This window comes from Perna viridis, chromosome 3 (genome assembly GCF_037379345.1).
Source record: "Perna viridis isolate PV_CMFRI_1.1 ecotype Kerala chromosome 3, ASM3737934v1, whole genome shotgun sequence".
Taxonomy (NCBI): Eukaryota; Metazoa; Mollusca; class Bivalvia; order Mytilida; family Mytilidae; genus Perna; species Perna viridis.
Window position 1 is genome coordinate 13,432,031 of NC_142447.1, and position 15,309 is coordinate 13,447,339.

Consider the following 15,309-nt stretch of genomic DNA (forward strand, 5'->3'; position numbering starts at 1 on the left):
ATGGTTTATAGCTATTGATGAGTCAATCTGCCTGATATCATTTTGCACTATGGCTGATATTCTAATTATTAGTCAGTTAAATGTACTGGTGTCATACAATACTTTGTTAAAATATCATAGCAAAATTTGACCCCCCCTGTATGATATTTTAACCCTCCGTGATATTTGGACCCCCATTGCAAATTAAATAAAACAAAGGGGTAAAAATATCACTACAGCACATTATTGTGCCTTATTTTGAAAATAAGGCACAATAATGTGAAACTTTTCATACAAATATGATGGAACTAATTATTCTGTAAACCCCAGTTGGTTTTAGAAAGAAAATTGTACATTTTGGAAGTTGAAATTTTGGGGTAAACTGTAATTTTAGGAACTTTGCTTGTGGTGGAGATAGATTCTGGGTATCAGACTCTGTTTTTTTTCTCTTCATTTAAGGAAATATGCTTGTTTAGTTTGAATGAACATTGTACAATATTTCATTTTTTCACTCATTCTATTTCAGAACTGTAACAGTCAGTGTTGTAATGCCTCCTCTTGTATGTTGCATAGCCATGCTAAGTGTGCTACAGGAAGATGCTGTGATCTCAATACATGTCAGGTATATACAATTAAGTGTAAGAATCAGGCAAAAAGGGAAAAATCTGAAACATGCATGTCAAACACCCATTAATTTGACAATATGATTTCACTCCAGGATGCTTTCTCTTTTTAAATCAACTGTCTGTTGATCTCTGCATCATTGGATTTGCTTAGAAATGGAATGTTAGAAAAATGAGGATTGACAGCATTATCTGCCATGGAAATGTTCATTTTCAGTGCATTTCATTGAAATTACAACTCAATTTATCAAAGTGATATGGAACATCTTGTCTTTTTTCCTTTATTCTGATGGTGCAAATAGTCAAATTGAACTTTCAAATTGGTGTTTTTTTTTCATACCACATTTCATCTACTGCCTGATTCTTACAGAGACTGACACTTAACACAATAAGTATGTTCTGATGGTTGATAAAAGTTTTGGTAAGGGCTCAAAGTAGTTTAATACTACTTTTATTAAATAGTTTTAATTTTGTTAACTTCTCAAGTTCATGGTATCCATAGAAACAGAAATGAGGTTAATATTCAAAATTTGAAGTCATAAGGGTGTTTGTAATAAAAGTTATGACATATGTTTGTTTATGAAAGTTGTCAGGCCAACTTTACTAATGCTTTTAGTAAATTGATATCCCCACTCAACCATTGGGCATTGGGTAGTATTTTGGAATCACCTTGTCCTTTTGGTATTCCATCTTAGTTGCAATTCTCTCGGCTCCCAATCATTGGATTGATTTCAAATTTGGTGTGTGGCTATATATAGATTGGGCATATATTTGTAAATGATTTTTGGTGCTGTCCAATATTTATTTTCTGTTTCGGTTGACTATAGCACACAAATATAGAGAAAATTTTCATCATAAAAATTTTGGCTCCCAATGAATGGATTGATGGCAGATTTGGTGTATGGCTTAATATTGATGAGGCATAAATTGTAAGTGATTTTTGTTGCTGTCCAATATCAACTTCCTGTACAAGTGGGGGTATCCTTAGAACGACAACACGTGCAACTGCATGTTTTTCTTAGGTTCACTACTTACATGTATTTTCAGCAAACACAGAATGAATCATATCTGTAATGTTTAATCAAATTCTTATTAATTATTTTTTGGAATGTATTTTTTTTTTATAGCCTAAGTCTGCAGCAACACTATGTCGACCTTCTCCAAATGAATGTGATTTACCAGAGTTCTGCGATGGTGACACAGAATACTGTCCTTCTGATGTCTTTATAGAGAATGGAAAGTCTTGTAGTAGTGGACAGGTATTGTTAATCTTTATTTATGCTTAAATTATATAACTGTGAATCATCTGAAAAAAATTATGTTATCAAATTTGTTTAAGTACAGATTTTTTGCGTTATAAATGTGATACAAGATGTATATAATGGATTAGTTTTGGGAAGTCATGTGTGATATAACAATCCTTATAAATATTCATTGTATACATTTCATGTATACATTAATTTAAATTCCTTTTATTGGGATTAGAGTGGGTGTGTGCCTTTTATCACATTCCTGCTGAAAATATTCATTAATATCAGAAACTTTTACAAAGAAGGTTTAAGAATGGCCCATTAGAATTATTAAGATTATTTAAAACGGCCCATTTTCAAAATTTAAATCCCAATCACTGAAGATCTGAGAAACACTACTTGTAACTAAGCCCTGTTTATATTTCAGTCCTACTGTTTCAATGGAACATGTAAGACCCCTACTGGTCAGTGCAAGTTACTGTGGGGCTCCACAGGGAGGGTATCTGATCCCATCTGTTTCAAAATGTTGAACATTAATGGCAGCAAGTATGGTAACTGTGGATATAATTGGACCTCCAGGATATACGAGAGATGTGATAAAGCGTAAGTATTGGTTAAAACTTCAGTTAGAATTGAGATGATGGTTGGTTATTTCCTTAATAAGTCTTCTTTGTAAATTTGATTTTAAATGTTGGCAATTTTGATTATACATTTCTGATCAAATGTACTTTTAATGGTTTATTATTCTTATGATTGAGAAAATGCAAAGTCCAAAGATAATCTTGGGGTATCATGGTGGTCTTGAGTACAGGTCATAGTTTGATCCCAATTACACCTTTTTAAGTTCTTTTATATTGATTGAAGTACCAGTCCACATAAAATTCAGACACTGCCAATGGTTAAGTAATTCATTGTTTAGAAAAACCCAATAAACAAACAATGCTTTTTGGTCTAAATATGGTATATTTTCACATAACGATAATTATGTCTGTATTCAGATCTGCACTTTTAAGAAAATCCTACATTTATATCCCATTAAAGTCAACCAAATCAAACAAAATCAAGATCAATAACTCTTGCAAAGTGCCAATTTCGTGTACAATATATATATTTTTTTCTCAGTGAAACAACCAAATGACAGACTAAGACTGTTCATGTGATCAGTAACTGTTTAAAAAAGAAATAAAACTGAATTTGGTGGCTTTTTTGACATGCATGAATCACCTCCTGTTTGATTTTTATAAATAAAGACTGCTGTTTAAATAAACATAGAATCTTGGTAAACTGTACACCTGTTTAAACCGAACCAATGTCAAAGTCCAAAAAGAGGTTCAATTTAGACTTGTGACACTGTACTTAAAAATTTGTAGTTTCTGCTGCATTTTTAAGTCTGTAATAGATACTGTATACACGAATAACTTAGTTATGGTGTTCGACCTTTATTCACAGTACCCTCAATTTCAAAATTTATAACCCACATACTTATTTAAATAAATAACTAAGAAATTCATTTAACAAACAAAAAAAAAAACAAAAACAAAAAATTTATACCTGTTTATTTATACAGTGATGTTGATTGTGGATTGCTTCATTGTGTCCATTTGAATGAGAAACTGATGTTCTGGAGTGAAAAGATCTCTAAGGCAACTCCTGCAACATTCCTTACCAAGGGAGATAAAAAACATGTTTGTCGGTCAGCCATTATGGATGTAGGACTGGATATGCCTGACCCTGGTCAAGTACCAGAGGGATCCAAATGTGGGGATTCCAGGGTAATTTATACACAAGTTAATCATGTGAATCATGTGATTGTACTAAATTATGAATTTTATCCCTATTCCTTAATGTTACAGACTGTGATATTAATGTTGTGGTTTCATGGAAGCATGCTGACGTAAGTCAAACCGAAGACTTTGAAATTGGTACTCATTGCATCTATGTCAGGCTTAGAAATTCAGGAAGAAGACTGAGAACTAGTTTGCTTGGAGTCGGAGAAATATGTCAAAGTGGGGTGACTTGCCTACCTATAGGCTGTAGCTTCTATGAGTTAGCACAGTTAAATCCTACTCAGTGAGTCGGGTTGATTCAAAGCAGGGTCTGCTTAATTTATGTAATAGTGTCATCCTGAAATGCATGAAATATCTGAAGAGGTAAAATCACAAACAACCAATCAATCAACTTCCATTCGACAAGACTTGTATATTAAATGACCCTCCTTTAGAAATCGACTTCATACTTAGTAATCAGTATGGTTGTACTTAAAAAGATTGAACGAGTAACTTCATTTACATAGTTATTGTTTAATGTTCTTATTTTTTTAAATACAGATTTGTTTAAAGAAGAAATGTGTACCACTTAGTGTAGTAAGAACTCCAACTTGTCCTGATTGCCATGGAAATGGAGTAAGTATTTTACAGTTGTCATGGTAACACAGACATTGTTGTAAGATTGTCCTGGTAACAGTTAGTCTTTCCCATACATAGAGTTAGCCTTGGAAATTTTGTAAAACAGCTCTCATTTATTGAGGTAGGATTTGATATGATGGTTAGAATAAGTATAGGGTGTCATACCAAATTTTATGGTATCCTGATGAGTATTCCTTAGCTATCATTGGAAGCATTTTATAAAATGCTGATAGACACGCCTTTGTCTTTGTCATTAGAAGCATTTTATAAAATGCTGATAGACACGCCTTTGTCTTTGTCATTAGAAGGTTGAGAATTTAGTTTTAATACCAAGTTAAGTATGAACTATTAACAAATAAAATCAAGTGCTTAGGAATACATTACAGATTTAAAATGTGCCATTTATAGATCTGTACTACATGTATGTGGCCACATACTTTCAATAATTGATTCCATAGGGTTCCATATATTTTTTTACTGACACTTTTTGCTGGACATGTCAGGTCAGAGTTCATTAGAGGTATTGGGTCATATGTTTTTAAGGAGATGTATAAGAAATATCTATGCTTTTATTTTTTTCAGACATACATAGTGATCTTTGATACATATTAGCTCTGTGATATTTCATTATTTCAACACCCTTTTAATATGGTAGATATTGTTATTTGTTCATGATTATTAATTTGAATATAATTTAAATACAATATACATGTATGTGTCTATGTATTAGGTATGTAACACCCTAGGACAGTGCCATTGTGATGAAGGTTTTGCCCCTCCACACTGTGATGAGCCAGGGCATGGAGGCAGTATCCACAGTGGACCAGTCAAGATCCAAAGTAATTATCTCCCTTTGTAGTTACATCTCATACTTCCTTTGTTCATTAAATGTGCTATAGGCTATTATGTGGTGAAAGCTGAAAAATATTAGGAAACAAACTTTGGATTTATGGCACAGCATTTGTAAAATTTCATGTCATTTACTTCAGCAGAATTTGACAGACCCATTTCCAACATAAAAAATGATTTCCTCTATAGACCAGTTCTATATTGCTATCCATGTGGATCTATTCATAGTGTTCTCTATATTTAAGTATCCAAGTAGTTTTATACAATGGGAAGTCATAGAATAAACGAAACTTTTTTTCTGGGTACTTTGGAAATAGTTCTTTCTGGGCCATTTTGGGAAGGTTTTGTGCTGATATTAGGGGGTTAAGTTTGTAATTTTGGGATTTCTGCATGATTTTGAAATAATTTTCATTACGAAAGGGTCCTTTTAAAAGCCCCTGATCAGTGCTAGAAAGAAACCATAGAAACTATCCCTAATGCTTCATAATTATCAAAGTATTTGAAAGATCTAATATAAGAGTGGGCTTAACATGATAATAATAATTTCGAACAATAAAGAAAACATTTAGATGTCTATTTCTCTTTTGACTAGTTGACCCAACCAAAAGTATGTATTTATGCACTCAACTTCCATTTTATTTTATATAATTTTTAAATACTTATCTTGAAGTTTTTTGGCCTTTTTCATTGGCCATTCTTTTTTTTTCATATTTTAAGCTGTTTTGAGCCAACATAATTACGCTGTTAGATATTGCATGTTGAAATTTGCATGATTGATAACCATTTGGTTAATGGGGGACCATTTATTGTTAAATTTCTGTTGATTTTTTCTTTAAAGTTTTTTTATGTTATCTTTGTTGGTAGAAAATGTGACAACATTTTGAAAAGCTTAACTCACATTCTTAGTTAAATTTAATTTTGTCCAGCAAATAATTTACTTATTTGGCTTAAGTGTCTAGTTCATTAATGAAAAAATAGGACTCTTTAATATGTGTAGACTGATATAAACATATAATGTGTAGATTTAAAGGCTAGATAGAAATTACTCAATCATACCTGTTAACCTTTTGAACAGTTTACCCCAATAACACTGTCTCATGTGGGAGTTTTTCTCCATTGACACTGTCTCATATGGGAAATTTCAAAAAAGAAACACATTATTTCTGAAAAATTTCAATTATTTAGTATTTTTTATAGAAAATATAGTGATTCTAAGAAAAAATCTCCCACAAATCTTACATTTTTATGAGGAGATTCTGAATTTTTCATTTATTTCGGGGAGTCCCCCCTCTAATGCAGGAGGGTTAACAGTTATGGTAGTTTGAAGGCTAGATAGAAAGAACAAGATGCAATGATAATAATGCTTAGTGACAAGATACAATATTTTTTTATATTTTTTTTATCACAAATATCAATATCAGCATGATATGATATTGCTAATATTGATCATTAGTATATCATAATTGTTTAGGTACAAAATTTATCACAAAGTAGCTTAATAATAAAAAAAAAAAACAGGCAGCACAAACAGTGAGAATTTCCATTCACTTTTTTATCAGTTATTGCTGGTATCAATTCAGATATGAATGATAAATATGCAGATGAAATTTCTTTTCATTTAACAAAACTACTTGAACAATACCCTTACCAATTACATTACCCAGAATGCCATTTTCTTGGGTGGAATCAGAAATGTATGCAGTAGGTAATGTCACATACTGTGAAAGTACTTTAATTCGTGGATACCAATTTTCGTGGATTCTTGAATTCATGGTTTTGAGATTTTCAGTATACACATCAATGGAAATCTCCTTTGTTGGGGACCAAAATTCATGGTTTTGTCTACCCACAAAATCCACGAAAATTGGTACCCCACGAACAGTAGTACTTTCATAGTAAATTTTAGACAGTAATATACCTATACTTTCAGACATAAATAAGTACATGCATAATTTATAGATCTTGGAAGTTCAAATGAATGAAATATTATTTAGAACAATTTCTACAAGTCTTTGTAAGATTCAGGCAAAATGGAAAGAAAAATCTGGAACATGTATGTCAAAAACCCAGCAATCTGACAATATACTTTAACTCAAGGAAGTCTCTGCTGGACTGGAATGTAGGGAATTTTTCATTAGATTGTTAGAAAATTGAGGTTAATTTCAGAGTTACGTAACCTTGGTACTTTTCAATGAATTTATTACCCACTTTACAAAAATGATATGGACAATTTTGTCTTTGTTCCTTAATTTGAGAAGCACAAATAGTCAAATTGCCCTGTCATATTAGTTGGTCATTCCATATCATGTTTCACCCACTGCCTGGTTCTTACTGAGACTGACACTAAACAACAAAATCTGTTTTTTTTCTAATTACAGAAGTGAATGGTCTAATGATTGGTTTGTTAATTTTCTTCCTGGTTATTTGCCCTATAATTATCATCATAGTGGCAGTACTCAACAGACAGAAACTGCAGGTCTGCTGGAACAAACAAGTAGCTGTTCTGTTGTACAGGTTTGTAGCTACTAAAAACAGTTATACATATGTTTGGAAAAGAGTCTGAGCTGTATGATTCTTTCCATTATCAGAATATCACAAAGAAAACTATAAAAGATGATTTATTTTAGGAGGTAGACCTAGGATAAGGGGCATAATTCTTGAAATCTGTGATATGTATATTAATTTAAGTCTGTTAAACGTTCTTTCAAAACAGAATGAAATCAGTCCAAGTTACTTTGATGCTTATATGACGTTGATGTAAAATGCCGAATAAAAATGTTTCAGTGATTTGTAAGAGTTATGTCCCTTACCCTAGGTCTACCTTGTTAAATCAGAAATCCAATTATAATGTGAATATAACTCCCAATACATGTACAAATCAATATCAAATAGTTGATTGTCAAAATTCAACACTTTTATGCACAGCAGGTACAAAGTGTACATCTTTTAGTTTGTCGTTAGTTTTTTCTGTTATTCGTTTGGCAGAAGTTTATGTCACTATTTACAGTATAAAAGTTAAGAAATGTACAAACCCCATTTAATGAATGTTAACGTTACATAAAGCAGAATCTTAACACACAGATCTATGCTTGATTTTACAAAAAAAAGTTTTAAGTGTGAAATTTGTCATAAGATATGTCACAATGCTATTTTCTGATATGATGTAATTACTTACAACTGATTTTAAACACTTAGAACTTTTTGCGAAATTGACTACTGATCTTAGCTAACAAGTGGAAAGGAATAAGTTAATAACACCAATGAAAAGTTTCCATATATGTAAAAAGTGAAGTTGGGTAAAAAAAAGACAAAGATACATCAGGCAAGTCTGTGGCGGATCCAGAGAGGGTGCATGGGGTTGGTACCCCCTTTTTAATTGGAAAACTTGTCATTTTCATTTGTAAAATTGACAAAAACTGGCAAATAATGTCCTAGCAACCCTCCTTTTTCTGAGAAACCTTGACTGGCTCCCCCTTTTTCAAAGTGTCTGGATTCAGCACTGCATGTGTAAAGTAAAATATGTCAAATCAGAAACCTTTGTTTGGTTTTCCTGTACAAAAAATGTAGCACCATTTTATACTTGTTTCACTTCCTCAGTTACATACTTTCTCAGTTCTTTTTTAAAACTGTATTTCAGTAACCAGTGTTTTATTACCTGATTCATTGTCTCAAGATATGTGTCATAGTTAACAAGGTTGACAACTATAATTAATAAAATGCAAGTGAGAATGAAATGAAGTGAAAACTGTATCTTTTGTGAAGATTCAACTGTTCATTTCAATGCAAAATTCAGAAAAAGTATAAAACTTTGTACTTAATTACTTCCAGAAACCTGGAAACATCACACCTATAGTTATTCATACAATATTTTCTGTACAAGTTGCAATTTATGTTGAAAGCAAAGCAGTGCCCTATTTTTATTTCTTCAGTTGCATTGCAGACTAGATAAGTGTAGATGTTGTCTCATAATGGTTTTCCTCAACTTCTCTGCTTCAAAAGATTTCCTATTAGAACTACAATGTTTTGTTACCATTTGAATAGCATGTTCAATGAAAAATATATGTGAATATGATAATGTTGGTCTTTTTTTTTTTTTCAGAGTACCTAAGTTCCCAAGAAAATCAAAAGGACAAAAGAAAGATCCATCAAATGGCACAATTATTACTCCAGATGAACCTCGACCTCGTCTAAGGAATGGTGGGGTAGACATCTCAGGCCCTCTTCTAACAGATAGTACTAGGGAGGAACCACATCCTCCTCCTAAAAGGACATTCCCTGATTTTAAAGCCTTGAAACCTCATTCAAAACCTAAACCACCTCCTAAACAAAAGAGTGAAGCATTACTTTCCCACTCTGAGCCCGAGGTGCAAAGGAAACTCCCGAGTGCTCCAGAATTATTTAAAAATGATCCAATTGTGAAGAAAGAGGCATTCAGAATGGAAAATTTACGCCATGATCCTGTTATGAAAAAAGATTCATTTAATAAAGAGAAACTAAAACAACATGAACCAATAGCAAAGAAAGATTCATTTAATAAGGAGAAACTTAAGGGAGAGGAATCACTTACAAAGAAAGACTCGTTCAACAAGGAAATTTCTAAACCTGTTTTAATTAGTACCACTGATCGCCGTTCTAAAGCTTTCGTAAGAGAGTCTAGTAATGAAAAATTAAAGGATGCAAACCGAAACAATATACCCCCTCCCGTGCCTCCTCATGCCTCTTTGAAACCTGCATTATCAGATCCACCCTCAAAACCACCACCTAGACCTACATCTATGCCGCCACCTGTAGATGGGAAAAAGGAAGACAGGGCAAATTTAAGAAAATCAGTGATGGAACCAGCAGAGCAAATGTCTCCCCCAAGACCACCACCACCTAAGACTAAGTTTACTCTTGGTGCTAGTGATGATACACCACCACTGTCAAGAGTTCAATTTAATCATGGTGGAGGTAGCAGAGATACTAATGGTAAATTGGATAGTAAAAAGAAAGAAGATGAAAAAGAGAAGAGCTCTAATCCTCCAGCTATTTCTAAATTTAAACCTGAGAAAAAGCCTTCTACGAATGCTGCAAAAAATTCTATAGAATCTAAGAAAACAGATTCTAGTGGCGAAAAGAAACCCTTAAGGGTTCCAGCAGAACTAAAGTCTAAAGCTAATAAACCTGTTCTATCACCAAGGGATAAAATGTCTAAGTCAAATTCTAACGAGAAATCAGCTTCACAATCTAGAGATAAACAGACTCCTAAATTACCATCTCGAGAGAAACAGACTCCTCAAGCAAAACCTCGAGAGAAATCTCGGGATAAGTCATCATCTAGATCTCAGTCTAAAGATAAATCATCATCTTCCTCTAAGATCCATTCTTCAGAGGAGGCTGAAGCAAGTCCAAATGTGTCGGCAATGCGAGCAATGTTTGATCAAAATGACAGTTCTAAAGAATCAAGCCCAGGAACGAGACCTCGGCTTGCTCCTAAACCAGGTTCAAAGGTCAGAAGTGTGAATGTATGATGACAAAGTTGTGTATATTTCAAATATTTTGTTTGTAAGCAAAACCACTTAATGTTACTTTTCCCAAAAATTTGTTACAATTTTCACTTTGTTTTTTCTGATTATTGTCAGAGTTGTAATCAATAACAATTCAATTTATTCTAGATAAGTAATTCTTAATGAACAAAGCATGCGTTTGTACTAAAATTGTATTTTTGTGGTTTACATTTGTAAAAAAAACTTTGTTCATTGATACTCATTCTTTTTTCAAACAAATGAAAACATTGTTTGCAATTATTTTTATGCATGTTTTTTTTTTTTTTTTTTTTACTTCATGTTACTCATTTTTTTTTTATTGAAATTGATTTTTTAACTAGAGATTTAAAACCTGTTTAGTTATGGTATGTATTTAAGTTTTAAAATAGATTTAAGATATCTTTTGGTGGACTAAACAAATGCTTTCAGTAATGAGTGGTTTAGATTATTTATCCAATTCAGGTGGTAAAATTAGCAAATTTTTCAACATGCAAGACTGTGAGCATGTTAAAATCTCAATTTTACCACAGAGTGGAGAAATAATTTAAATCAAGAATAGAATGAAGGAAAATTCATTTCTAACAAGAAAATTTGGATAAAATGTGGTGGGAGAATCTTGCAGAAATTCAATCACCACCAGGTAGTCACTGGCTAAGGATGGGGAAAAAATTACAGCTGTGATTATATCTTGGTTGTCCTTCTTACTTTGGCTAGTTCTCAACCTTTCATGTAATGAGTATAATTTGTACTACAGAATTTTGTTTTATGATTCTTTCAGATATGAACACTAGAATGAATTGCTTTTGTCAATGATTATTTTATTGAATTATTTAGAAAGATTCAAATATTGGTGATGTGCCATATGGTCAACTCATTTTATCACTGTGGTCATGAATCTCTTGCCATTTTGAATATACATGTACATGTATGTGTGTGTGTGATATATATTTACGGTGTGTTTTGTGCTTTATCACATATTTCCATGCATTTGTACAAAGTTGAAAAAAGTGCTATTTCATCAAGTAGCATCAATTTATGTTGAATTATCTCCCCTTAAATACGAATCTCAGTGTTGCAGATTGAAATTCAATTAATGATTTTTTTATTCATTTACCTACAATTAGTAATGCCCCATGAATTACCTTTTCAAAGTGTAATTCATTAACTTTATTTGTACAAGTCCCAGTATATAAATGTCCCACCTCTAACCACAGGGGTCAAGGTGAAGTCTGTCTCGCAAGTTTTAAATTAAAAAATGATTTTTTTTAATTTCAGTATTACAAATTATAATGAATACTCATCTCATCTTGCTTTTAATTTGGAACATATTTGAAGCCGTAATTTTAATTTAATTTTTTTTATCTGATTACTCAATATTCATGTAATTGATTTTTTTTCTATTCTTTATCAATTAAGCTTAACATTATTCAATAGTTGAATAATCAATAATGCTTAACATTATTCAACTATTTTTTACTGTTTGTTTTTTAAATACTAACAGTGGAAATAGAGTGTTTAATTTTCATCATTTGAACTATTGTATTTGTATGATGTACAAATGTACCTAAAAATATTGAAAATGAAGATTATTTGTTCATTATTCATGCAAAGCATTGTTGTCGTAATCTGTCCATAAAACACTTGTTAAGGTTTGGGAATGAAATGTAATTAAATGTCCTTTTTTTCATTTTTGATGACAAAGAAATTTTTTAACTGATTGTAAAATTCATATTTTTTCTTCGAAAATCTAAGAATTTGTCATTAATTTTAAGGAGGCAAAATTTTTCAATTTCATCAAAATGTTTTGTATTTATTTCAATATGCAAGTAGTCTAATTAATATATTGCGGCTTTTTCGTTCAAAAATTCATCATTTTACCTTAGCCATATCCATTGCATTTGAAAGTCCTTTTTTGCAAAGCTAAGGTTGTCAGAAAAAAATTTATTATCTATTTACCTGAATTAAAGACTGAGCAAAATTAGTTGGTATGGAGAATATCATAAGATTTGATAGCTTGAGAAGCTTTGAAATACCAAAATTATCATTATTAGGAATGTGTGGGATCTGACAACAATTTAAATCTCCTTTTGTGAGTTCTATGTATAAAAGTACACCATTCTGGCAAGTCAGAATAATTTTGGTTGTTTCCAACTTTCCGGTTTTGGCCCTGATATTTTTCTTGTTTGAGTAATGCCATAACTTCCTTAGTTCCATAACTTTGAAATACATTTTTCATATTTTGAAAGATTATTATCAAATTCACATGCCACTTGGTTCATTGATTATTGGCAGCTTAGTAGGGCATTAAGTTTTTTTTTAAACAACTAAGTCCCATAACTCTGTAAAAATCATAATGTCAAGACCATATTACTTTACTTGTCATTCATTGAACCTGAAAGTGCTAAGTTTATCTTCAAATGACCAACACATTTGGTTGTTGTATTGTACTCAATTACATATGCTTCAGTGTTTTCTGTCTTTCGAAATTGAAATACCCACCAAGGAATTATCACGGAATATAAACTTTTCCTGTAGCAGAAACTATCTTTTGGACTGGATATACATCTATATACATGTAGCAGTGAGATAACCAATCATATTTTCCCCTGGTGACCTTATTTCATTTCTAACCTCTATTATAGAAAAAAATATTAAGTAGAGATCCATGAGTTCTTTTCCTGCAGTTCAATGGGCAAGTGATTAAATAAGCAATTACTGACCATTATGTATATTTAAGTTTCATCACAGGAAATAGAATTATATATGGCCTTATATAGGTAGTTTAAAGCCCATATGCAGATCAGATTCAGCCTAGCAAATCATTCCCTGCAAGTAAATGTTTTATTTATAGTTTTAAACTATTTATTCAAGTTTTGCAATTTTTGTGCCATGAACAACAATGATTTTGTTTTACAGATATACTCTGAAAAGTTTGGTTTTATCACCTAATTTTTGTCAATTATTACTTATGCATTTTTTATGTAAAGACTAAGAAGTCTAATAGTATCTTGCCTTTCTCGTTATTTTGAAGATTATAATTGATTATTCAATGATTATCATTTTTTGTGCAATATTTATTTCATGAAATGTATTTCATTTTCATTTATATTGTTAGGGAAGTAAGAAATACATCATTAAAACATTTATGATTTCAAGCGTCGTTTTATTTGCTCTGGCCAGTTAAGTTTAGATCTATGCATACATGCATAAGTCTGTAATACCCTAGGCTTAGGGTTGGGCTGGAAATTGTATACGTGGATCAGATCATGTCATAGTAAAACTCACCTCAGTGGATCATTACCAAATCCTTACTCTGTATGGTCTGTAGAAAATTACATTTTGCCAAACTATTACACTCCTTGAAAGTTTCATGTTTAAATGCATGCTATGAGTGTAAACGTTTAAACGTCTCAAGGGCTGTACAAAATGCTTCGCCGATTTTACTAAAACATGAAGGATGGGTTATTATATAAATGGTCATCTTTTTGTTCCACTTGATTGAACTAGATGGACTTTTAAATATACAACAAATTATGTGGTGATTGACAGGAATATACTTTTCATGGATTTTATCAGCTGTTGCTATTTAATTCTGTCTTCTAAACACTACTGAATACCCTTTTTTTAATAAATATTCTTGAATTATGTTTCGTTTCGTCCGACTGAGCTATCTAGGTTCCTTTGGAAACCAAATTTATATTGTTCAAAAAGTCGCCACTAAAAGCAAGGATAACAAACATATTAAAGGAGAAGGGGCGATAAAGGGTCTTATTGGGTTAAAATTCAACTGAAAATTTATCATATTTATCATAAAACGTTGAATAATTTAATTGTGAATTTGGATACTTTGATACATCACAAATGAGAAAACATTAGGACTTTTGACAATTCTTGCATTGAAAAGAGGAAAATTGCTTGAAATTTACCAATATTCTGATATTCTGTCAAATTTTGTACATTTTGTCACCTTCTGGTCAAATTTTTTGCAAGAAAATGGTGTCCATACCAAAGGAAGAACTTCATCGTCATTGCATACATTCATTATCGCCTAGTTTATCACATGTGAAAATATGAAGTTTCTTGGGTGTGGACAGTTTACTGGACGTAAATATGCCAGACAAAAAGCACAAAATTTACAAATCTCAGCAGTTTTTGCTAAATGACGTATATTGTTGCATCATTATGACGTCATAACAATGAACTAATGCAACAATTAATATTTCCCTTATATTTATATATTTTGCTATGTTAAGAACAACTTATATAATAAAACAAAAAGTTTATATTTTGTGACATTTTTCATAGCTTAATGCTCCTACACCTTTAAATCGTATTCAAATGAGCATTTCTGAGGGCTTCTAAAAGCTTGGATAAGGTCACCGGTAGGTTATGCGTCCTTAGTTTTTCTAAACAAAATGGAAGCGAAAAACTCGATCGCACACATTAGAAACAAGGATACTTGATTCTCTAGCAAAACAAAAAATCATCAAGATAAAACGTGAAATTCTTGCAATGACCAAATGGAACAATTGATAGGTCTAATTTTAATTAGATTATTCTTCCATTTGGAGGTAAAAAATACCTTATTCCAATACATTTCCGAATAACATCGTAAAACGAGTTGTCTATTGAGCAACTCGCAAGCTGGGACAACAGGCTGAAGTTAGATTCTGAAAAG

At 31.7% G+C, this 15,309-nt stretch overlaps 1 protein-coding gene across 3 annotated transcripts in view; it reads left to right on the forward strand.

The window, feature by feature from the left end:
* LOC148621080 (disintegrin and metalloproteinase domain-containing protein 12-like) overlaps positions 1-13,786 on the forward strand; it is a 37,956-nt gene extending 24,170 nt beyond the window's left edge. For 2 of the 3 annotated variants that reach the window (XM_088575119.1, XM_088575121.1), the window contains 9 exons: positions 506-601; positions 1,730-1,861; positions 2,280-2,455; positions 3,420-3,624; positions 4,180-4,254; positions 4,988-5,096; positions 5,699-5,713; positions 7,485-7,620; positions 9,206-13,786. In XM_088575119.1, the coding sequence (XP_088431245.1) occupies positions 506-601; positions 1,730-1,861; positions 2,280-2,455; positions 3,420-3,624; positions 4,180-4,254; positions 4,988-5,096; positions 5,699-5,713; positions 7,485-7,620; positions 9,206-10,616 (2,355 nt within the window). In that variant the 3' untranslated portion in view covers positions 10,617-13,786. The remainder of the gene's footprint in view (positions 1-505; positions 602-1,729; positions 1,862-2,279; positions 2,456-3,419; positions 3,625-4,179; positions 4,255-4,987; positions 5,097-5,698; positions 5,714-7,484; positions 7,621-9,205) is intronic. The other variant, XM_088575120.1, reaches the window with a different exon arrangement.
* The last annotated feature ends 1,523 nt before the right edge of the window (positions 13,787-15,309 follow it).